Genomic DNA, 24,623 nt, shown 5'->3' with positions numbered 1-24,623 from the left:
CACTCTGGTTATTTATAGTATACGTTTTTTCAACTTTTCTTCCATATCTCTTTCTGCTCTCCACAGTTATGTTGAATCGTTGAACCATCTTTTTGTAACGCTGACACAATAACATTTATACTATTATTTTTAGGTACGGAAATAGAGGTCATAACCAACCATGTATTCACCACGATACTGGCAGGTGTTACATGACATCTCAAAACCACGGTTTCGCAATTGATACGACATCTCTGCCTTCGAATTGGGAAGCTCTGTTCACAAATGCAAACGACAAAACTAATGAAGGTATTGTACATAAAACCTTGCCGTTCTTCAGTGTGCAGTTTCATCCAGAACATATGGCAGGTCCCCAAGATCTTGAAAATCTATTTGAGGTGTTTCTAGAAGCCATTAAGAAAGGAACTACTTGTAATCTTAAACAACTGATGACCGATATTTTGAGATATAAAATTGAACAGGATCAATCCACCACACCAACAATTAAAAAAGTTCTCATCATAGGCTCAGGTGGACTTTCCATTGGACAAGCAGGAGAATTTGACTATTCAGGTTCTCAGGCTATTAAAGCTCTAAAAGAAGCAAACATACAAACAGTTCTTATAAATCCGAATATTGCTACTGTTCAAACCTCAAAGGGTTTAGCCGACAAAGTATATTTCTTACCTTTAGTAGCGGAATATGTGGAACAAGTTATATGTTCTGAAAGACCTAGCGGAGTTCTACTTACATTCGGCGGTCAGACCGGGTTAAACTGCGGAATAGAACTACAATATCGCGGAGTTTTCGACAAATATAATTGCAAAATTTTAGGCACACCTATACAAGCTATAATAGACACCGAGGATCGTAAAGTTTTCAGTCAAAGAATAGGAGAAATCGGGGAACAAGTTGCTCCTAGTATGGCAGCTCATTCCGTACAAGAAGCTTTAGATGCAGCAAATCAACTAGGTTATCCCGTAATGGCTAGAGCGGCATTTTCTTTGGGCGGCTTAGGATCAGGATTCGCCAACAACAAAGACGAATTGAAAACATTAGCTCTACAAGCTCTAGCTCATTCCAACCAACTTATTATCGATAAATCGTTAAAGGGATGGAAAGAAGTAGAATATGAAGTAGTCAGGGATGCTTTTGATAATTGTATAACAGTATGTAATATGGAGAATGTTGACCCCTTAGGTATTCACACTGGAGAGTCAATAGTAGTAGCACCCAGTCAAACTCTATCCAATAAGGAATACAACATGCTTAGGACAACAGCTATCAAGGTTATCAGACATTTTGGAATTGTAGGAGAATGTAACATCCAATACGCTTTAAACCCCAATTCCGAAGAATATTACATTATCGAAGTAAATGCTAGACTATCGAGAAGTTCTGCCTTAGCTAGTAAAGCTACGGGATATCCTCTAGCATATGTAGCTGCAAAACTAGCTTTAGGTGTATCATTACCAGAAATTAACAATTCAGTCACCGGAGTAACAACCGCTTGTTTCGAACCGAGCTTGGATTATTGCGTTGTAAAAATACCAAGATGGGATCTTCACAAGTTCAGTAGAGTCAGTAGTAAAATAGGGAGTTCCATGAAGAGCGTCGGAGAAGTAATGTCGATCGGAAGAAAATTCGAGGAAGCTTTCCAAAAAGCTTTACGGATGGTAGACGAAAACGTTTCCGGATTCGATCCTTATTTGAAACCGGTAAACGACGAAGAATTAAAAGAACCAACTGATAAGAGGATGTTCGTTCTAGCGGCGGCTTTAAAAAACAATTACACCATCGAAAAATTATACGATCTCACCAAAATCGACAGATGGTTTTTGCAAAAAATGAAAAATATAATCGATTATATGATTCTTTTGGAGACTTTCGATCAACACAGCTTACCGAATAAAGTCCTGCTTATCGCTAAACAGATGGGTTTTTCGGATAAACAGATAGCTATCGCCGTTAAAAGTACGGAATTAGCTGTACGAATGCAACGGGAAGAATTCGGAGTAATGCCCTTCGTGAAACAAATAGATACGGTTGCAGCAGAATGGCCTGCCACGACGAATTATTTGTACTTAACGTACAATGCTTCTGAACACGATTTGAGTTTCGAAGATGAACACGTTATGGTACTAGGATCCGGAGTTTATAGAATAGGTAGTTCCGTTGAATTCGATTCGTGCGCTGTGGGTTGCCTAAGAGAATTAAGAAGATTGAATAAGAAAACTATAATGGTTAATTATAATCCAGAAACTGTTAGTACCGATTACGATATGTCGGATAGGTTGTACTTCGAAGAAATATCATTCGAAACTGTCATGGATATTTACAATATAGAAAATCCTAGCGGTATTATACTATCAATGGGAGGTCAGTTACCGAATAACATTGCCATGGATTTACATAGGCAACAGACTCGTATTTTAGGCACGTCTCCGGATTCAATCGATGGAGCAGAAAATAGATTCAAGTTTTCACGTATGTTGGATAGAATTGGAATTATGCAGCCGCATTGGAAAGAATTAACTAACCTCAAATCCGCCATTGAGTTTTGCGAGGAAGTCGGATATCCCTGTTTAGTTCGACCTTCGTACGTCCTAAGCGGAGCGGCTATGAACGTTGCCCATTCGAATCAAGATCTAGAAACTTACCTAAACGCTGCTAGTGACGTTAGTAAAGAACACCCTGTCGTAATATCGAAATTTTTATTGGAAAGTAAAGAAATAGACGTCGATGCGGTAGCTTGTGACGGCGTTATACTCTGTATGGCCGTATCGGAACACGTCGAAAACGCCGGAGTACATTCCGGTGATGCCACTCTCGTAACACCCCCTCAAGATATAAATAGTGAGACGTTAGCTAAAATTAAATACATTGTTAAATCTATAGCGGCGTCTTTAGAAGTGACAGGACCTTTTAACATGCAACTAATAGCAAAAGATAACGATCTTAAAGTGATCGAATGTAATGTAAGAGTTTCCAGATCGTTTCCGTTCGTTTCTAAAACGTTAAATCACGATTTTGTCGCTATGGCGACGAGAGTTATAGTTGGAGAAGAAGTCGAACCTGTGGATATACTTTCCGGTTGCGGTAGAGTCGGAGTGAAAGTACCCCAATTCTCTTTTTCGAGATTGGCCGGAGCCGATTTTATGCTCGGCGTTGAAATGGCTTCTACGGGAGAAGTAGCTTGCTTCGGAGATAACAGATACGAGGCCTACTTGAAAGCTTTGATGAGTACCGGATTCAACATTCCAAAAAAATCAATTTTACTCTCGATTGGAACTTACAAAGTGAGTGTTGTTTTAAAAAAATCCAATTTTGATTTATGTTTGTTATCCGTAGCACAAAGCGGAGTTTTTGCCGAGCATGAGATCGTTACAAAAAATGGGATACAAATTATATGCTAGTTTAGGAACTGCTGATTTTTACACTGAACACGGAGTGAAGGTGAGTAATAAATTATTAAATAACCAATACTCTTTCGGATAAATCAAACCACGAGCAAAAATCATCCACATAGTAATAAATATCAATATTTCCAAAATTTTTCAAATAAGGAAGAAATTTGTGCATCTTACGAAAGTTGTCTGAAAAGTTCCGACCTAACAAGACTTTTTTTATAACCATTTCTCCTTCCACGTCTATATACTTTTTACACACCGAAGCTTTAACCTTTTTAACTCTGCAATTCAAGTTGAGTTTCGCGTTGTTTTAAAATTTTAGACTAAAGAAAGATTAAACCTAACTCAAATCGAAAACAGAATCGAAGCTGATTACGGTGACTCGTGTCGATCAGTTTCAACAAGTGAAAAATGGTTTAACTTGTTTCGCTAAGGACCCGAAGATGACCCATATGCGGGAGGTCCTTTGACGGTGATTACTCCAGAAAACGTTAAATTGTTCCAAGTGACCGGAGCCTAAAAACAAAAGAAATGTTAAGGATCCTACATGAGCATTTAAGTATGACTAAAATTAGTGCAAGGTGATTGATTCGAATTCTTAGGGCATTGCAAAAACAGCGATGTTGCTGAGCGATTATTAGAGCTTTGCCGCGAGAACCATAAAAGTGTAATCCGCGAGTGATGAAGTTATTGCCTTTTACTATGATGCGACATCCAAAGAAGATTTCGTGAAATGGCATCGGAAAGAAGAGCCCGTGCCATAAAAACCAAACCACACGGAAAGGATAAAAAAGTGATGGTTATACTTCGATTTACTAAGGTAATTTCGTCTAAAAATTATCGAAAAAGTCGCGGCAAAATCAGCCGAGGAGTGGGCTTACTTCATGACGAATGTGGCCTCAGAGATTGAACACCAACCATATAGCCTTGATCTGGTCCTGTTCGACTGTTTTTTGTTCGAAAAGTTCGTGAGGCTAAGTTAAAGTGTAAAAGATTTAATAGGGAAGATGGAACGAAAAACAGGCGGTGTACGAACATTTGATCTTCAAAGATGCCTCATATTTTTATAGTGGCGTAAAAGCTTTAGTCAGATGTTCTGAAAATTGGGAAGAGATAAGGAAAGAATATATTCAAGAATAATCACATTTTTTTGACCTTTGTTTCTATATTAGGCTAAGAACTCATGGACCACACTACATATCAAGTAATGATGTATAATACTCTCCTATTATTGTTCCACTTTTTTGAAGATAGTGGATGAACACAATCACAAAACTATTCCAAAAAACGGTCGCCATCACTACCCCAACCGCTGAAACCGTCTATGCCTTTTTTGGAACCGGTGTCATCTTTGCAATCGACTGTATTGGTTAGGTGTGTAGTGGTGGATCCCAATTTCATCTACAGTTATTAATCAACGCAACAATATTTATTAATTTTGTCCGTTTCAATAACTTACAGTTGCATAATTCTTCAGTGATATGCCGATAGCCTTTCCTATATATCTTACTTAAATCCTACGGTCATCCAATACCATCTGATGAACATTTTCGATGTTATTGCTTGTTGTTGTGACTCAAATTCACCTTCCCTAAATTTTACGGTCGTAAATGAAGGTGCAGAGTCTGTATACAGTGTCTAACTCCTCTTTCATTTGTGTAAGCGTATTGCCTTTGAATCATACATATTTATTGACAGCTCGATATCCGACAACTCATTTATACAATTGTCAAACAGAAATTTTAGTGAGAATATTTCCATATTTTTGTTGATAAGACATCTTTAATTTGAGGTAGGAAACATTTCAGACAACCTTCGTAGTAAATTGTGACACTTATCTATGTTATTTAACCAAAGTTTCACTCAGTAATATAATTAAGATAGAAAAATTTCTTAGTTACAAAATATATAGATGATATATTTTACGAAAAGTATGATGTCATATTGTTTTTATTATATTTGTGATAAGAAATTGAATATTTTATCGTTTTTACAATGATTAATTATTATCTTGAAAAACTCGTGGCAACTAATTCTACTCCAATGTAATAGAAGAGGATTTTTCTTTGGCTCTTTGCTTTCGATCTTTTGCTTTAACATAATTTTGAGTAATAAAAGCATAGTGCTATTACATAAGTATTAATATACAGGGAGTCCCATTTAATATAACAAACAAAGTTCGGTAGAACCGGAAGTCTGCCATCTTTGAAAATATTTTAGTTAAGAAGATCGTATCCGAAAACCCAAACGTGGAAATTTTCATGATTTTACTATAAGTGTTTTGCCATGTATAGATAGTTTTAACTCGTTGTGGGACGCCCCGTATGCACCGTGGTCAGAGTTTACAATTCACTTACAACTCTATCTCCTCTAGCGTCTCAAAATATGCAGAGTGGTCTTTTTATAATGTTGAATAATGGACGATAGTGTTTACTAAGAACTGCACTTATTATAGTTAGGTTATGTTCTAAAAGATTGAGTTTTGACTACAAATATTAATGACAGTGTTGCCATATCCAAAAATATTAATGGCAATTTTAGTATAATACAAAATATAATAAGTTTCATCACTGAAGGATTGTGTAATAAACAGAAACAAAATATCGTAGAAAAAGATTATATTAATGAAAATGATAACATATTTACAACAAAATGAAAATGATCGAATTATTATTGTTAAAAAAAAACTAAAAAAATGACCAATTTTACAACTTGTAAGATGTGAAATATTTCAAAAAATTAGTTTCGTTCATGATTTTGATTCCGAGATAGTTCATACACACTTTCAAAATGGTTATTCTGGATTCATTCGAAACGTCATTTTTAGTTCCGTGTTCCTGAGTCAACGCCTTATCTACCTAATAGTTCTTGTTTTTTCATTATTACAAAATAGTGTGACATAAATGACAAAAAGCAATAGTGAAATTGTGACCTTACGGGTGGATTGTATGAGAACACGTGATCTGCACACACGTATACACAATTTATTTTTGTATTTTACTCAAAACCTACTATCGCGCATCACTGACTAATGCTAAACATCTACAATTGGACATAACTTCATTCACTGGAACTGTTATTTATAATAGTCTTCCACCCGGTAGATATGGCCAACAAAATATCTTAAATATCAGGGGGTGTAAGCTTGATGACGTTGCCAACCGGCGCACCATCTTCTGATATCGGGGAGGACCATGAAACGGTCATCAGCATTCAGCGAAATACCACAGGACATTTTCTGTGGCATGTTTCTTGGCTAATCAACCAATTGTTGTGGCGCTTCAAATTGCTACCTGAATCTATCTCAACCATAGAGTTGAATTACTAAAATTTTCTTATAGCGCAGAATTACCAAAAGTTTCCGATTCCCAGATGAGTTCTTGTCTGGGTTCTCTTTTTCTCTTTGGGGAAACAAACACGTGAACGACGTGCTTAGCTATTGGGTAGAACAACATCCCAATCACGTCGCAAACCTTGTGGTAGCTATTGGGGAAACGAATACTTAAAAACTAGCGCTTGATGGTATACGTGCTTTCTTACTTAGTAGAATAACATCACATTCACGTCAAAAATTTCTTCGGTTCCAAGCGGTTGGTGTGCCACATCATTAGCTATCCAAATTTTTCAGTAATAGAGCCGAATGAACGTCTTGAATTCCCAGATGAATTATTGTCTGGACTCTTTTACACTTAGAGAGCTTGATGGATACAAGAGTTGTTGGATAGAAAAGCATCCTAATCTCGTCGCCAACAATGGAAAATAGTTGGAGAATGAATGATTTGAGTTGCACCCAGCTGGTGAATGAATCTGATCTCTTGGCCAAGCTAGTCATGCCAAAACTATCTTGATTGAAAGGAGAGAAATCCACGACGCAACTGGGTAAACTAAGATTGTTCTCGGTAAAATAAAATTTTGAATTGGTTCGTATGATTTGGTTACGACTAGTCGGTTTTGACTACAACTCGGTATACTTGTGAACAGTGCTACTTTTCAAAAGTTTGTATTCAATGAATTTTAAAGTTGAGGTTAGTCACGTTGATTTTTTGTGATTTTCTATAAATGTTACACTTTTCCTTGTCTTACCCTCATTAATAGCAGTAATCTTTTTAGTATTCGTGATATTTGTTATTGGTACTTTTTTGTTAAATGGTCTTATACTATTTAAGTCTTCCTTATGTCCGTAATTACTAACACATTGTTTTTCCAGTTCATTTATGGTTTTCAAATGATCTTTCACGTCGTCGGTGAACGCTGGACACTGTTCTTCTAAAATTTTCGCTAAATAATACGCTTGTTTAAGATAAAATTTCGCCCTCATCTTCGACAACTTCAAACCTTTTTTTGCTATGCCCAGGAAGGTGTTTATGAAAAATAGTATCAAGGCTCTTTTCTTGTGTATGTCAAAATCTTTTTCACATGTCCACTGAAAAAAAAACAGCAACTTAATATAAACATTTAATATTTGATAAATCAACATGGTCATAAAATGTAACTCCCCGGTCTGACGGATAGAGGTCGCCACAAATAACAATTTCATATTTTTCCTATAAAGGACCACCTTTCAAATATTTTTTACTGCAGACTAAATGAAACCGGGAAAAATAATTATTACTGACAATTATTCTATATTATTGGACCGATTAAAAAAGGAATAACAAAGAAACGAACCAATACGCAGAATAAAAATTATTTTCCATCAACACAAAGTATAAAAATAATAGTTATATAAAAGAATTTAACTTCGAGGAATGCGATAGAGCAGATGAAAGAGTTCTAAAAATAAGTTATTGCCTCGATATCAGTCGCTTTAACGTCATCATGACATTGAATAAATTGGTTTCTAATGGAACAGGATCATCATATCATCTACAACCTTATACTATAACCTCTTCAAATTGGATCTCTATGAAAAGATTTATATTCGTAAGGAAATCGGAAACCAAATTTAGTTTATTAATTATGGGTACGATGTGGCTCATTCTATCGCAGACTGGAAGCATCAAAAACACCAATGTGTCAAAAAACCATTCTTAGTATAGCTTGTACTCTATCTCTATCTCTAAGCAATACGCTCTAACTACAAACTCTGCAGAAATGTATGTAAACGCCTGGCACGACACAAATGTCTTCTGGCACGATTATGTAAAACGCCACCTCCTTGCTATAGGTATAACGGACGATCTGAAATACCCATGATGCATGAAGGAGGAAGAAACTGCAGACCACGTCAACACAACCCTTACATTGAGCTCCTGGGCAAGCCTTAAAAGCCCTAAAGTTTCAAGTTAAGTTTCCAGATTCTTTAATATGAAATAGCATTTTTAATAGAATTAAATACTTACTTCGACGTTTATCGAGTCAATAGATCCCCTTCGCTTATCCTCCGCTTCTTTTTTCCTCCTCTCTTCCATTTCCTCTTGCTCAATCCTTTGTTTTAAAATTGTTCTCCTCTTTTTAGCGTCTTTGAACATTAAAAATGTCATTTCGGGATCGGAATATTTTGGTTTTTTGATGGTTTTAGCAACGAGTTGTGGATTGGAGTGTTCTATGCCAGTTTTTACTAAAATATCGTAGAGATTTTTAAAATTTAGAGGAGGATAAAAGGTTTTGCCGTTGGTGTATCGAATATTTCTCAGGGCAATCATAAAGTGCATAACAGGTGCTTGTAGAATTTCATCTAAAACCTTATGAGATTTTCTAATTTCTCTATTTGCTACGTCGTTGAGTATATTTTTACCGGAAACGAAGAAGTCGGGAATGTGTGGATGAGCTTTGGAGAGGTGACTATTCAGTCTTTTAATAACTTTAATTAGTTTACTACCCAATCTATGTTCAGGCCAATCACTACAATTTGATTCGCATTCTAAAAGTAGAAAATTTCGAATATGATCCACCGTCAACCCTAAATGTTTAGTTTTAGGTTCGATAAAAGTCTTGTGAAGAGTTATGAGAAGTAACAAACTTTTGATTTGCGAATGTGACATGCACGTTTCTAAATATTTTTGTGCTTGTGGAAAGCATAATTCCCATGATATATCCACGTCGTTGCGTTTCCCTTTTGTTTCTATGTATCCTTTAGGTAATAAGACACAATCTAAAGTTTTAATTTCTTCAATCATATACGATGTTGGGAAAACAAATCTTTGCCTCGGTTCGGCATCGCGTTCTCCTTTACTGAGAAAAGTTAAGGTTTGCTCCAAAGGCCATTTTGCTTTAATACAAGGCATTATTTCGCACGGGATGTATTTTTCTTCTATACTAACGTTACAATAAATTTTTTCTTGAATCACTTTTGCTTCGCATATGTCTTCTAAATCGACACCTAATTTTGAGGCGACTTCGTTTAAAATTGGTTCATTCTGAATATGCGTCATAAAGTTTTTCGAATTTATGTATGACACTATTTCAAATAAGTCATCTTCAGATATATTTTCACCTTTAAGTTCATCGGGATCCCAAGAAATCTTCTTAATTTTTCGGTAAGAAAAACAGGATCTAGGAAAAGCAGTCGATTGTGAAGCTTGTTTTTCTAGAGCTGCATTTATATCCATGGGTTTGGGAGTTTTAAGATTCGAAATAGTCGTGTATGCCGTTTCTGAAGAAGCGGAGGAACTCCTAGAATTGCTTTCTATTGAATCTAAAGGAAGTATAGGAGAACCACTATCTCTAATGTTTGTTTTTTTCAGTTCCCTTAATTTGATGTAACCTGAAAAAGATACAATGTATTATATTTAGTAAAAACATGATTTGAAAAAAATATTTGCAACCAGTAAAACCTGAATTACGAAACACCCAATTTTTTTCATGACTTTTATCTTTTCGAAATTTCGTCTACTCGTTGCGAAGATAGACATTTTGAAATTGTCACTGATGCATGCAGAAATGACATCAGTTACTATTAAAAACTTATTTTACTATTAAAATACAAGGGGTTGATATAAAGAAAATGAATTTCTGGTGTTGACTATTTTTACGTGGAAAAATTATTACAGAACCGGTTAAAGCTGATCAAAAGAATGTTGGATAGTAAATTCAAATGATGTGATGTGATCTCCATTGATTATTTGTGATACCTGGCCAAAAAATAAGCGAAATGCGTTACTATTTAACACCTTAAATCTCGCCAATTGCACTTTTGGTCCCAGGATCTCGAATTTCGAGTTGGTCAGCCCAAATTTTTTTGAGAAAGCCGCGAAAATTGCGGAAAACTGATTCCGTTATAAATGGAATTTATACCTCGAAATAATTCATTACATGTGCGTTTCCTTTGGACAGGAAGAAAAATATGTCAAAAAATTAGGTATGATAACATTTTCTGATATTAAAATTCAAGGTTTTTTTTTAAATTTCGAGATACCTCAGGAAAACAAGAAAACCAAAGTTTTTCGCAATTCCGCGTGTCAAATGGTAGTCATTTCATTGGACATTATCTCGGCGAAAAGCGATTACATAGAGACGAAAATAAGAAATGTTCTACAAAGAAAATATTTTCGAAAAGAGGCTTCCAGTTATGGATTCAACGTGGGGATAAAAATATCCCTAACCAAGCGCAATAGACTGAAGAAAACTAATCCTCTTAATTTGTTTTTAATTGAATAATTTACCACATTTTTTATGAAACATTCCAAATGCTGAAAATATAATGATCTTCGAATATTTGGATTAAAAACATGAATTCCCAAGGACCTAAATCAGGTGATCGATGTGGCCACCAGAAAACTTTTAATTAAAATAATTGTACGAGGCTGCTCTTCAATGTATGTAGGCTGGTTTGAAAAAAAATTAAGAAATATATATCCCTGTTAAGGAGGGTAGAAGTTTCGAGTTTTTACGTTACATTCTCGGGGATATCGTCGGTGAAACCAGAAATGTGCGTAACTTAATGTTTTCTTTTAAATTTCGATTTCAATGTTCTCTGATGACTGAATTGTGTAGATACAACTTATTAAAGTATGTATCTCTTTTTTGTTCAAATTACGATTTTAAAGAGTATTGAAAGAATAGTATAAGTAAGGTCAAACTGCTGTGCGGCGTCTGCAAAATCTTGTCTTGTTTTTGAAGAAGTGATTTCAAAAACTACTTTTTGTTTTTTTATTCATCTATAGGTAAGTATGAAAATTTACTTTTAAATCATAATATTAAGTTATTAATATATTTTCATGTGGAGATACACATTTTTCATTTATTCATATTCACTTTGAATGAAGAGTCTCACACTTTTTACTTTTTTCAAGCATAAATTTTGTGAAATAAGTGACTAACATTTAAGTTTTAGTTTTTTCAGATAAACCTCATGCCCCCTTCATTAAACAGTAGATACTTGAGAAATGATACGAATGAAATAAATAATAATCCAGAGCTACTAGAGTCAACTAAAAATTGTGATAAATGATAAAAGAATTTATTAATGGAACCATGATGTCACAATAATTTCAGATATTTCCGAACTTGAAAATATTGCACAATCCATTGTTGCAGACGATTCTAGGATAAATTTGTAGAATGCAATCTGTCTTCATTACATACAAATCGAAGAAATTAGCGGAAATTACGAGAGCCACAATAATGATGCGGATTCGGAAAGAAAATCTGAAAGAATGAAGTTAATGGAGGAGGTGTGCTGGTTTTGGATTTTACAGATGTACAAAAATCTGTGGGGACATAAAGAATAGAAAATTCAGTTGTTCGAATAGATGATTCCTATGATGAAAATAGAGAACGAACAGAACTCGCAATAAGTCGTATGACTGACACACATATGGTGCTGCTATTATCATATGACGTTTATGAAGTACCAACTTTCAAAAGAATATGTGTGAAATTTAATGACATTTCGATTATGTGATAAAAAGTGACTGCTGAATTTAAACGTGGTCGTACAGACACCGATGATGGGGTGAACGTTCTGGTCGTCCAATTGAAGTGGTTATTCCAGAAAACATCAAAATAGTCTACAAATTGGTTATATCTAATCGTAAATTGAAACTACGTGAGATAGCTGAGCCTGTAAAAATATCAGAAGGCTTTGTGTTTATAATTATGCATGAACATTTGACCATGAGAAAGACAATGGACGAAACATGGATCCATCACTTCTCTCCGGAATCAAAATTATCATCATCTGAGTGAACTGCAGCCGGTGAACCACGTTCGAAGCATTCAAAGGCACATCAGTCAGCTGGGAGGGTTATGGCTTCAGTATTGTGGGATGCGCATGGAATATTCTCTCCAGAAGGGAGAGTCGAAGAAAAAACCACCGTTTCACCAAGACAATGCACCGAGTCACAAGTCGATGGCACGATGGTTAAATTAAACGAATTACACTTCGAATTGCTTCCCCATCCACCGTATAGTCCAGACCGGGCCCCTCAGTGACTACTGGCTATTCGCTGATGATCTCAAAAAAATGTTCTAGAGTAAGAAAATCAATTCAAATGAAGAAGCAATTGCTGAAACTGAATCCTTCTACGAGCATGGCATCGAGAAGCGTTGAAATGATTGTATTGGTCTTGAAAGAGATTATATAGATGAATAAAATCGATTTTTGCCAAAAATTGTGTTTTTCTTAGTTTTTTACACAGCTTATTGGATGATGTGTTATGTAAGCCTAAAAAAAGATAGAAATTGGGACTATCTGACAAGAAAAATTGGGAAGTAGATTCAAAAGCAAACCGTCCTAGAATGCTACAAGCTGAATGAAGAACAAAGACGTACGATATTTGAGTTTTATTGTTACATAGTTATATAACTAAAATCTAACTAATAACTAATAACTAACTTCAAAAACTGTTACAACTTTTTATGAGAAATCTGTGTAAATTCATGATAAACAAAAATGAGTAACATTATTAGTAATTTTTATTTGCGGTGTGTGATTAAATTCTTCTACTTTATCTCCAAAAATTTTTGGGTTGCTCCCCTTTAAAATCTGTTTTCTTTGAACTTCAATTTTTTTTATTTTAATAATGGAAAAATATTTACAGAAAGTTGTTTTATTGGGTTATAAAAAGAATCAATATAAGAAATTTTACTTCGATAAATATCTCAGTTACATCAGAAGATATTAGATTGATATCAGAGCATTATATTATAAAAATAAAGCAAATTTATCTTTCCTTGAAACGTAAAAAAGTGATTTAGATAATTATGATTTTTATAATTTCAATAAAGTTCAATTACAATTATGACGAATATTATTTTGTTGGTACTTATTTATTAGCAAATGAAATGGAAGAAATACTTTGTTTTTCTATCTATAATAACATTACATTTACAAAGGGGGAATGGAATGTAATGTCGTTTACTTAATTTAAATTCAAACGGATAAATTTTCAACAAGTGTTTATTTTTAATCAATAATGTTATCATCTTCGTTATCAACACATTTTGCCAACTAGTGCGCTGATTTTCAATGCCGAACCAAAAAAAAATCAATTTATTTTTGAGTAAAATATTATTTCCTACTAAGAAAATGTAGCGATTGGAATAAATCGAAACCTGAGGGTACAATATTTTCAAAAGTCTCCGAATACTATTCGAACAAAGATTGGAGGCAAGCTCGGCTTTGTACTACTACGTGGTAATTTGGTCACTACCTTTTACGCTTTGAATCGTCATATAATACCCACTTTTTTTATCTCTCTCTCTCCAGTAATCAAGCCATCAAAATACGATTCTGTAAAACGCTGTTGAAGCATAAAGTAGCATGTAACGCATTGATTGGCTTTGTTTTTTTTTTCTAAAAGATTAAAGCACTACTTATTTTTCCACTTTACTGCAAATTGATCGACCAAATTGGTTAAGGTTGTTTGAAAGATCCTCGATTGTTGGATTTGAATTGTATGGAGTCCATTCAATTCATTTGGTTTCTGGGTCTCTTGTTGAAATTAAAATGAACAACTGCCTCCCAGTGATGACTATGTGGATAATTATAGCTTTGTCATGAAATCACTAAATAAATTTGTCGTCAAAGGGATTGATACAAAACGTATCGGGGCACTGTCAAAAAACCAGTTATCATGTTAGATGTCCGCGCTTAATTCTCCTCAAATTCAACCAATTCACTCATATCTCAAATGGAAGAGCTTGATTTACTCAGATATGAAAGAAGAAACCTATAAGTACATGGAAAATGATGGAGAAAAGAGTCGTGTTAAGTATAACTTAAGGAGGCCATAAGTTGAGTGATTTTGAATCGGGAAGAGATGCCATTAGATTTTTATAATTTTTTTTAATATACAGGATTTTTCGGGGTCCAAGTAGTTTGTTTGACAGAATAAATAGTTCTAAACTACTATCTTAAGGCCCAGGGCGGCTCATTTCAAATGGTTAACAATCCGTAACTTTTACAGGGACAACTTGTACAATCTAAAGATAGCAAATATGGATTTTTCTATCGATATTTTAACAAAACTGCATTCTTTGCTTAACTTGATAAAAGTTATGGTTTAGATCGTTGTACATGCCATGTACCATATTGAAACTTAAATACGATGTAAAAATTATTGATAACAGGTTTTGAAACGATGCAAACTGACATCAACAAATTAAGTCGCTTGCAATTTCTGTTTGAATATCATGAAATAGCTTATTAAACAATATCCTATTACATGAAAGATAATTATTAATCTCTTTCAATTTTTTCCTTATTCCATCTTCGATATTATTTAGTACAAATGTTTATTTTTTCAATCATTAGTTTGTCCAAGAAATGTTTGATTGTGTTTTAATACCTCCTACAAGTATTTTGAATAGATAATTACAATTTATGATAATTTTCTTCAGAATGTCTTTTTATGGCGAATGGTTTCCTTGACATGTACAACGATCTATAAATCTCCATATCTCCTAAACCATAAACGTTTACCAGTTAAACAAGGAGTACCTTTTTGTTACATCGATTGAAAAATCATTTTGCTATCTTTAGATTGTAAAGATTGTCCCTCGCCTTCAGATAGTAGTGTAGAATTATTTATTTCGTCAAACACACTACATGGACATACGTAATCATCTATTAAAAATTTATGATGTTCGAATGTATAATTTAGAAGATATACTTAAATATAAGTTCTAAGACCTATATCTCAGAAACGATGGGTCGTATGAGTATTTTTTATGTCACAGCATCATTTTCATGGCATCTACTCACTCCCGAATTTTTTGCATCAAGTCCCGAAACACTCGGTATAGATTGGTTGAAAAAATAAAAATCACGGTAGCATAAAAATCGGAAACATCATTAATGAACAATAACTGTGCATTTTATAAACCTCTTTATCATTGTTGTTCTAAGAAATATGATAACTGAGTAGCAAAAATCTCATATAAATAAAATGAATATTTTTTTAAGTTTGTGGCGTCGTCGCCTCGTACATAAAGTAACTGAAGTACCTTGCTTGTCGTGATATAGATTGTTTTTAAATGATAACAGATTGAATCTTTTTTTAATATAGTTTCAAGATAAGAACCTACAGTTCGAGGTTGGAGCATTGTGCCTTGAAATATTTCGTTTCAGAAACTTAAATTCACAGTTATGATGTATTTTTACAAACCAAACATAAATACGAAGCGAATAAGTGTCACATCAATCATCTTCTTGATATACCGCGTCGATTCTCGATTGACTTCCAAGAACAAAGACCTAAACCAATCAAAGTCATCTAAACATTAAACCATAAAGAAGGAGTTATTTGGTCTTCTCATTCTACATTCCCGTCACATATTGAAACTACATGAAATCTTTGAGGAGAAATCAGAAAGCTCAGACGTACATCGGACTACTTCCGAGGCGGATATGGATTCGTCTGAATCATCTGAAGCCCACCTCAAGTTGAACTTGGTCGCAAAAATAATGGCACAGCCGACTTCATCACGACTTCCACCAGCTGCATATTGAGAAAGCATTAAATAGATGACTTACTAGAGGAATACTTTATTTCCAGTGACCAAGAACTTCATGAAGACTATTCAAGACCAAATAATCAACATTAACAACTACAAGAAAAACGTGACTAAGAAACCCGACAAAATCAGAAATCATTCAATATTTAACATCTGCTTGTAGTGTGTTAGCCACTGTCTGCGCCGACATAGTCACATAATCAACTTCATCAGATGACGAATAATATGACACTGTCGTGGTTGTTAAAAAGTGAAGGAGAATCTGACCAAGTTCACGATGTCGCCATCTCAGAACTGGGACTACCAAAGGCTATGATACTGAATACTTGCCATTGACGATAGATAAGTGATACTAGCTCTAAGCTGACGGGCAAATAAGATTATCATGAATAATATCGTCACAAACATAAAATTGTTAAACGCTAGCTTCTTTCTCTCAAATGTCTTGTTTTTTCTCTCGTCTATGATCCTGATTTTCACTGAGGGTACCTTTTGAAGATATTCTGATATTTTATGGACCATTCGAAGCCTTTTTGTATAGAATCAGCTACCTATTAGTAATGGTGCATAAAACAAGATTCGTCCAAGGGTTCGAACGTTTCAATGTTTGTTTTTGTATAGTTGATAGTATCCTCTGGTAGAGATATAAAGCATGATCCTTCGTGAAATAGTGAAGTGTGAGTGATAAAAGAGGTATATTGATGGATGTAGGTAAACGTAACAAGAGTGTTAGTTAAGTAAAAAGACTAAAATAAAAAGAACATCGCACTGCATGGATTAGAAGTAAAAAATGAAAAATAATGTATTGAACTGTTTTTTGTGATCCACTATGTACAGTAATCGAAAGTAGTACCTTTTCTTTGAGATTCTTCTATTCTAACGACGGCTTCATCATTATTTTCTTCTACTGCATCTTCTGTTGATCCTAATACCCTTACTGTATTGTTGGGCATAAATATTCTTTTGGGAATCAAAGGCTCAGATTCAAATTTTTTTGGACCATGGTGAGGACGAAATATCGTATTCTCGTTGACAATTTCAAACATATCATCAGGCGTTATGAAATCTTCTGGATTTCTCAATTTATTTTGTAACAAGTTGTCTTTACATCTGCAACAAAATTTCAATAGATATAGTAAGAATTCACTATACATTTGGAGACTTTTGGCAAAAGAAATATGTAATTCGTCTTTCCAGACAGTCTTTTACAAAAACAAATGGTAATTTGTCTTTAGAGACTATCAGTTATAAACCGGCATTTGTCTTTAGAAACTGCCTTACAAAAAAATCTGTCATTTGGCGTTATTTATCTTTAGAAAATGTCTTTCACATAAAATAATCAGTCTCTTGCCTTTTTATACAAAAACTAACCGTCATTTGTCTTTAAAAATTATCTTTTACAAATAATAATCTGTCATTGCCGTTAGAGACTGTCTCTTTTCAAAAATAAACCGTTATTTGTCTTTGGAAACTGTCTTTCACATGAAATAATCAGTTTCTTGCCTTTAAAGCTAGTTTTTTACAAAAAGTAACTGTCTTTTGTCTTAAGAAACAAAGTATTATCTATCATTTGCCTTTAGAGGATGTCTTTTACGAAAAATAATCCGTCATTTGTCTTTAGAAACTGTTTTACAAATTATAATCTGTCATTTGCCTTTTGAGACAGTTTTTTATAAAAACATGCCGTCATTTGCCGTTAGAGAATGTCTCTTTCAAAAATAAACCCTTATTTGTCTTGAGAAACTGTCTTTCGCATAAAATAATCAGTCTATTGCCTTTAAAGCTAGTTTTTTACAAAAACTAACCCTCATTTGTCTTCAAAGTCTATCTTTTACGTGAAACAATATGCCATTCGTCTTTAGAGACACTCTTTTACAAAAAATAATTCGTCAATTGTCTTTAGAAACTGTTTGGTTTAAAAATAAGCCGGTATTTGTCTTCAGAAATTGTCTTTGACATAAAATGATAAATTATTTGCTTTAAGAGAGTGTCTTTCACATAAACAAGCAGTAATTTCTTTTCAGAAACTGTCGCTTACAAAAGCAAACCGACAATTGTCTTTAGAAACCGAGATTTGCTGCTAGAAACTGTCTTTACAATCCCAGAAATGGCGCCACTTGTAAGCTTTTTGTGTAGTTAATAATATAGTACGAGTACTATCACTACGAACATAAATAGCAATCGAGGGTTTGGTGCTTTATAGGGGAACTACTAAACAGTGACTAGTATATCAGAAGATGTATATCGGAAGCTTGAATTAAATAATTTACGTGGGAGATTAATTGGCATCATGAAAATACTCATACTGCTGCAAGCTTTATAGTTTTTTTCGTCGAACAGAGATTTTGAGTGCTACCCCATTCTGTTTATTTTCCAGATCTGATTCTAGTGAATTTGATTTCCAATTGTTAAGCTCCGTTGCCGAAAAGCGACAATGAAAAGGACATTTAATAAATTTCAAAACAAAGTTGAGTTGTTTTATCGAACAAAATTTTGTTTTGCAAAAACAGTCTTTTAGTGTTTTTAGTGTGTTTTCAACGTGATCCTCTTATAGAAAATAATTTTTCTTTTCGAAGATTCATAGATTCAATATAATACATCATAGAAAAATCATCTTGTTTGTCTGGCGTAAAATCAGAAATCCAAAGTACTGAATTTCAATGTTACAAGGGGACTTATAAAAGTAAACATGTGGTCTACAATCATAGTAAAAAAACTTTTTGGTCGTACCTCGGTCTAAAGTACAAGTAGTTATCCTTGCAGCTACGCACATCTGATATGATTTCAGTAACAATTTATTCGTTGTATGTACTTATTTAACCTCAATTAGCGAGATTAATGCAAAATTAAATCGACACAATAAATCTTAGACGTACCTATAATCAATCGCGTGATCATAATTATCTCTTGATATGTAAATATGATCCAATAATATTGGAAATCGTATACTTGATTTGATACATCATTGAAGATTGATTATATTCATTACTTGCCATATTGTAAAAAAAATTCGAAGTTTGTCTACCAAATGTTGCTCAGATTGAATGAGTAATTATTAAGAAATATTCATTATAACGAGCGGCACGAGCTACTGTAACTGAGTAAATATTTTTCTGAACGGTAAAAGCAACTATCTTAAATGTTTGCGTTTTTTCACCGCAAAAATATAATTATTTTTCGAGCTTTATTAGACAAATAGCCCGGCGTAAATGTAATATGTCAAACCGTCATCCTCATTGAAGGACGACCAAGGAACAAACAACAATGGAAATGCGCGCAGGTGTAGAGAATTTGTAGCCGAGGAAGTTCTCGAGGAACTAGCAGCTTCAGCGAAGACAAGATCCGAACAAGATTTTTAATAATTTTTGTGTTCACTTTCACTACATACTTGAAAAAGCCTCGTAAAGAACTTCAGCCGCAACTACCCAAGATACAAATCCAGGAGGACAAGTAAAATATGTTCCACACGATAAAGAACTGGCGCACGAGGTAACCAGATACCTGGATTTTAGCGTCAAACCGGCTGGTCGTTAATAAACTACCAAACTCTTCTCCTACGATGCTGAGTAATTGACGGTTTTCGATGTGGTCGCACGTTTTTGATAGTTCACTCTAAGATGCCTTGTAAACGTGTACTACGGAGGATAAGGACACATTAGGCACCGCGTAAAACAAAACCACCTCATAGCTCTGTTCAATGTTATTTAGCGCAATCCGAAGTTGTTTCTGCATCATTTCGAAACGAAACATGGATCCACTGGTTCACACTAGATACCAAATGCTTTGCTAAGCTGAATTAATGAGTCGATTCGGCGCAGAACTGAAGAAAAATTGAAAGTTTTTCGCCACGAAGGACTACTTTTAATACCTTTAGAAAACATTGTGTAGACGGGTTACTAACACCAGAAGAGAACGAATTTGGAAGTATGGATAAATCCGTTTATGCTCTTTTATCAATATCCGTATTGAGTAGATTGTATTTGATGAATAAATATTTAGATATGAAAGTGGTGGTCAACATACTGCCACAATTAAATGTCACTTTAGACAGCTATATCACATCGAGATACTACGCTTGATATTTCATGTTGAGTTTGCTAAAATATACCAAAAATTCACTTAATTTAATATTCTTTCTGCTATATCAATCTTGAACATTTTTGTACACGACGTTATAATTATTTATATAGAGAGTTATATTTTTCGGGCAATAAATACTGTATTATAATTTGCGACGTTCAGAATCTCTGATTGGAATCTTGTTATGGATTAAGATCCACAATCAGCTGATCCAGAAGAACAGTTCCCGTAAAGTTCCATAGCCTGATCTATATCTTGTGACTACACTAATTGTTTTATAATTTTTTACAAATCGTTCGTAATGACTGTTTCACAAGATTTTAGTGTAAGTGCAAGAAACTTCAGCGGTTACATATCATTCAAACCACGATTTATGAAATGAAAATAAGAAATGTATTCGAACCCCTTCATAACAAAAACTTGATTTCCATTGAATTATCCTAATAAAAATATGGACGTGAACTAAAAGAGAGAGAGAAAAAAGGTTTCTTTGAAAGTATCAACTTCTTACCATGCCCTACATAACAATGAAGTTCTTCATCGCGCATAAAATTAATGAAATTGATCTGTGGCAAAGTTTAGGTATCTGGCGATGACTTGAGAGATTATTTATTTCACCAACGCCTAATTTTGTTAGGTAGAATCTGTCGAGAACAATATCCAATATCAATTAGCAGTTGTAGAGTATATTAACACCTTAAAATAAAACTCTAACTAATGCTGTTTAACCTTCTCACTGCTAGTATCATTTTATTGACCTTGATGGTGTGCAGAAACCTCGCAGAGAGGGGTTGTAACCCTACTGTGGATGTACACGGCAATTATGAGACCAATCATCACATGGAACAGTGGTTTGGGGTACTAAAACTAGTCTAAATACCACGAAAAACATTCTCGAAGGTTCATAGACTGTCTTATGTGCAAGCGGGGCGTGATATCACACCCAACAACTGCACTAGAAGTGATTCAACCTCTCTATATAGTATTGGAGACCGTGACAAAAAAACATCACTTCAATGTTCAAAGACGGAATCGCCAAAGAAAACCCGTCTCTAAATAATGACCAAACCTGGGATATGCCTCAGGATAATCCATCGAAAAAGTTCAGCTTTGAGAAAAAATTTACCTCGATACTAAGCAGAGAAATAAATGGGATCTTAAGAAATGAACAGAAATGTCATTAAATGGTATACGAACGGACCTAAATCAACAGACAGAACTGGAATAGGAGTGTACGGGCCCAGACCAAACACTCTGAAAGTCTGGGCAGCGCACCAAGCAGAAGTTTATGCAATTGAAAGATTGCCAAGTCAAGTAGCCATTAGAACTTGAAGCTCCAATGTCATAGAATCCAAACTTGTTTTGGATTGCCTAGAAAAATTAAACGAGCTAGGCAAGGAAAATGAAGTTACACTACAATGGATTACGGGTTACACCGAAGCGAAAGGAAATGAAATAGCTGAAAATCTCGCTTAAACGGGAGCAGATAAGCCTGTGGTATCAGCTAGTAAAAGTAAAAACAATCTACGAATACTCACAAGAGTCCTATCGGGGTACTGTCGGCTCAATGGTTACCTGAAGACGCTAGACTTAGCAGATAATGCCGAGTGCAGATTTTGTTGTACAGAGGACGAAACCTTTTTCCATATTATCTTGAAATGTGAAACACTACCAGAGCACTACACCAAATAGAAGACGAAGATCTCTGGCAGCTACAACCATCCCACATTCTGGACTAGAGAAGTGGGATTAATAGATCTGCTGTAAGCACTGGGTTTCCCAGTATCGCAGCAAGAAAAGGGGACACAATAGATTCTCTGTGTCGCAGTGTATATGATACCCCAATATCCACATAATACATAAGAATGCGACCTATTTTATTCGGTTGCAGCAGTCAAATGTTAAAATCCTTGAGTCCGACTTTAGGGGTGGTCCGTTAGCACTTACTAAAAAGAGGAAAAACCGGGGAAGCTTCATTGGTCCCACTAAGAGTCCCACTAAGATATAAGCAGCAGTAGATCGTTTAATAGATCTTGAGTAATAGTAACCTCCTATGTCATTACATGCGCTTATAGGATATTTGGTTCTAATTTCTTTTAAATATTAAAAATTATGAAAAACTCACTTGTTATAATCCTCAAAAAACATCACAGCCATAATCATGTTATTTAATACAAATAGTTCAGGTGTATCACGTAAATCTTGTTTAATGTATTCGATATGTTGTCTATCTAACTTATTTAAATTCACGGTACCATTTTTACCACTATCATTTAAATTTCCGATACTATATACATTACTATTTACATTTTGTACACTGTCACCAACTATTTTAAGAAGATCTAGCGTAGATTGTTCGCTCGTTTTTTTCGATTGCTTACCCCCCATTTTAAACAAACTGCATTGTTTCTAGTTCTCGCTAAGACTGCGGTTGAATTTTTTATCATCAGATACTACTGCAATCAGTATGATACTGTTTCAGATATCGTTTATCTACTTCGACATCAATTCAAAATTTCAAGTACAATTTATTAGATTTTCTACACGTATGTATAAATTGAATAGTAGTAGCTATAAGAACCACAATTTGAAGATTACTGGAATCACTGTTTTGATAGGATGTGATTAATCTTTAAGTATTAAATCTTTCTAGATTTCGAATAGCACCTAAATCCACGAGATTAGGGCGTGATATATGAAGATCATGTCACTTCCGTTTCGAAATCGCACAAAATATTGAAGGTGTAAATAGAAAAAAATTAGCCATAGATTAATTGAAAATTTTATACTACTCTCTCGTGGAAAGTTGAATATTGATTGTATGGACTTTTGGTTTCGATGAAGTATACAATAATCACTTGAATGAGATGTCCTGGGAGCATGTCTGTTGAGATACCTAGGAGTAAATTGAAATTGAATGGTGAAGTTTCATCTGGAATCTTGTACTGGTACAAGACTACTACTAAATAAATTATACAGGGTATTTCCAAATTGATCTGAAATATTACTGTTGGCGATCCAATATTGAAATTTTTCACAAACATGTGTTTCAAGGTATTGAATTATTTTTAAAGACTGAAATTCGTATAGTCTAGTGACGCAATCGGTTTTCGAAAGTAAGAAGGAAAAATTAGCTGAATAAAAATTGTACAATTACTTTACTTTAAATAATAGATGCTGAGGATGACTAAATTTAAAATTATATTGTAAACAAGGACAAGGGTTGTTTTAAAAACTTCGTACCTAACAAATAAAAAACATTTTTTTCCAACTTAGTCTTCTTTTAAGAAACTTTAAGGTTGGGACACTGGATGAAGTCGCTAGGGACCAGATCTTGCGAATACAATGAATAGTCAATCAATTCGTCAATTTTACCGATGCAGAACTCCGAAGTGTGAGAATGTGCGTCCTAATGGAAAAGCACTTTCTTTTTCTTCAATGGCGATCGTCGCTTTTTGCATTTTGTAGGTATGCGCTTAGCCTAAGTGTCTAAAATGGCTAAAATTTTAGTGAAAATCTCTCAAGGCATGGCATATACATTTCCGAACTTATTACATCACTCAATAAGTCTTGTGACGCACTGATAGCGCTGCCATTGTCAAATCCATATGGCGTTTAGGAAGTTACAACTTTCAAAAGAATATGTGTAAAATTTCGATTAGTCATAGAAAAGTGACAGTCATTTAAGTGAAGCTACTATTTTCATTTTCAAAAGAATGGACTCAAAACAATTTCGTGTGTTAATTTATCATTGTTTCTTAATGAAAAAATACTGTACAAGCTCAGCAGTGGCTTCAAAAGTGTTATTCGAACTCTGCTCCATCGAAAAGAACAATTTGTTATTGATTTACCTCAATTTAAACGTGATCGTACAGACACTGATTATGATGAGGTCCAATTGAGGTAGTAATTCCAGAAAACATCAAAAAGTTCACAAATTAGTTATATCTAATTGTAAATTGTAATTGCTTGCGATTGCTGATGCAGTAAGGATATTAGAAGGCAGTGTGTTTACGATTATGCATGAACATTTGACCATGAAAAAGATTTTTTCAAAGTGGGTGCCGCGTTTACTAACAGTCGAACAAAAACAACAACGTCTCGATGATTCAGAGCAGCCATTTTTAAACGTAATACACCACGTCGATATGTGACAATGGATGAAACATGGATCCATCACTTCTCTCCGGAATCAAAACGATCATTTTCTAAGTGAACTGCAGCCGGTGAACCACGTCTGAAACGTCCAAAGGC

The 24,623-nt window shown here is 34.4% G+C and overlaps 2 protein-coding genes across 4 annotated transcripts in view; one reads left to right on the top strand and one right to left on the bottom strand.

Annotated features, from left to right (window-relative positions):
- The window catches only part of LOC130898721 (CAD protein), a 48,465-nt gene that overhangs the window by 9,249 nt on the left and 14,593 nt on the right, over window positions 1–24,623 (top strand). For all 3 annotated transcript variants that reach the window (XM_057808195.1, XM_057808197.1, XM_057808196.1), the window contains exons 5-6: window positions 134–3,278; window positions 3,331–3,435. In XM_057808195.1, the coding sequence (XP_057664178.1) occupies window positions 134–3,278; window positions 3,331–3,435 (3,250 nt within the window). The remainder of the gene's footprint in view (window positions 1–133; window positions 3,279–3,330; window positions 3,436–24,623) is intronic.
- On the bottom strand, window positions 5,993–23,066 carry LOC130898722 (uncharacterized). Its single transcript, XM_057808199.1, has 4 exons — window positions 22,495–23,066; window positions 17,143–17,399; window positions 8,732–10,095; window positions 5,993–7,812 (listed from the first exon to the last, which is right to left on the bottom strand). Exons 1-4 carry the CDS (start codon window positions 22,755–22,757, stop codon window positions 7,420–7,422), a joined length of 2,277 nt encoding a protein of 758 aa, XP_057664182.1. The 5' UTR covers window positions 22,758–23,066; the 3' UTR covers window positions 5,993–7,419.

This window comes from Diorhabda carinulata, chromosome 10, assembly GCF_026250575.1.
Source record: "Diorhabda carinulata isolate Delta chromosome 10, icDioCari1.1, whole genome shotgun sequence".
NCBI classification, from domain to species: domain Eukaryota; kingdom Metazoa; phylum Arthropoda; class Insecta; order Coleoptera; family Chrysomelidae; genus Diorhabda; species Diorhabda carinulata.
This window is presented reverse-complemented; position numbering and strand designations above follow the sequence as displayed.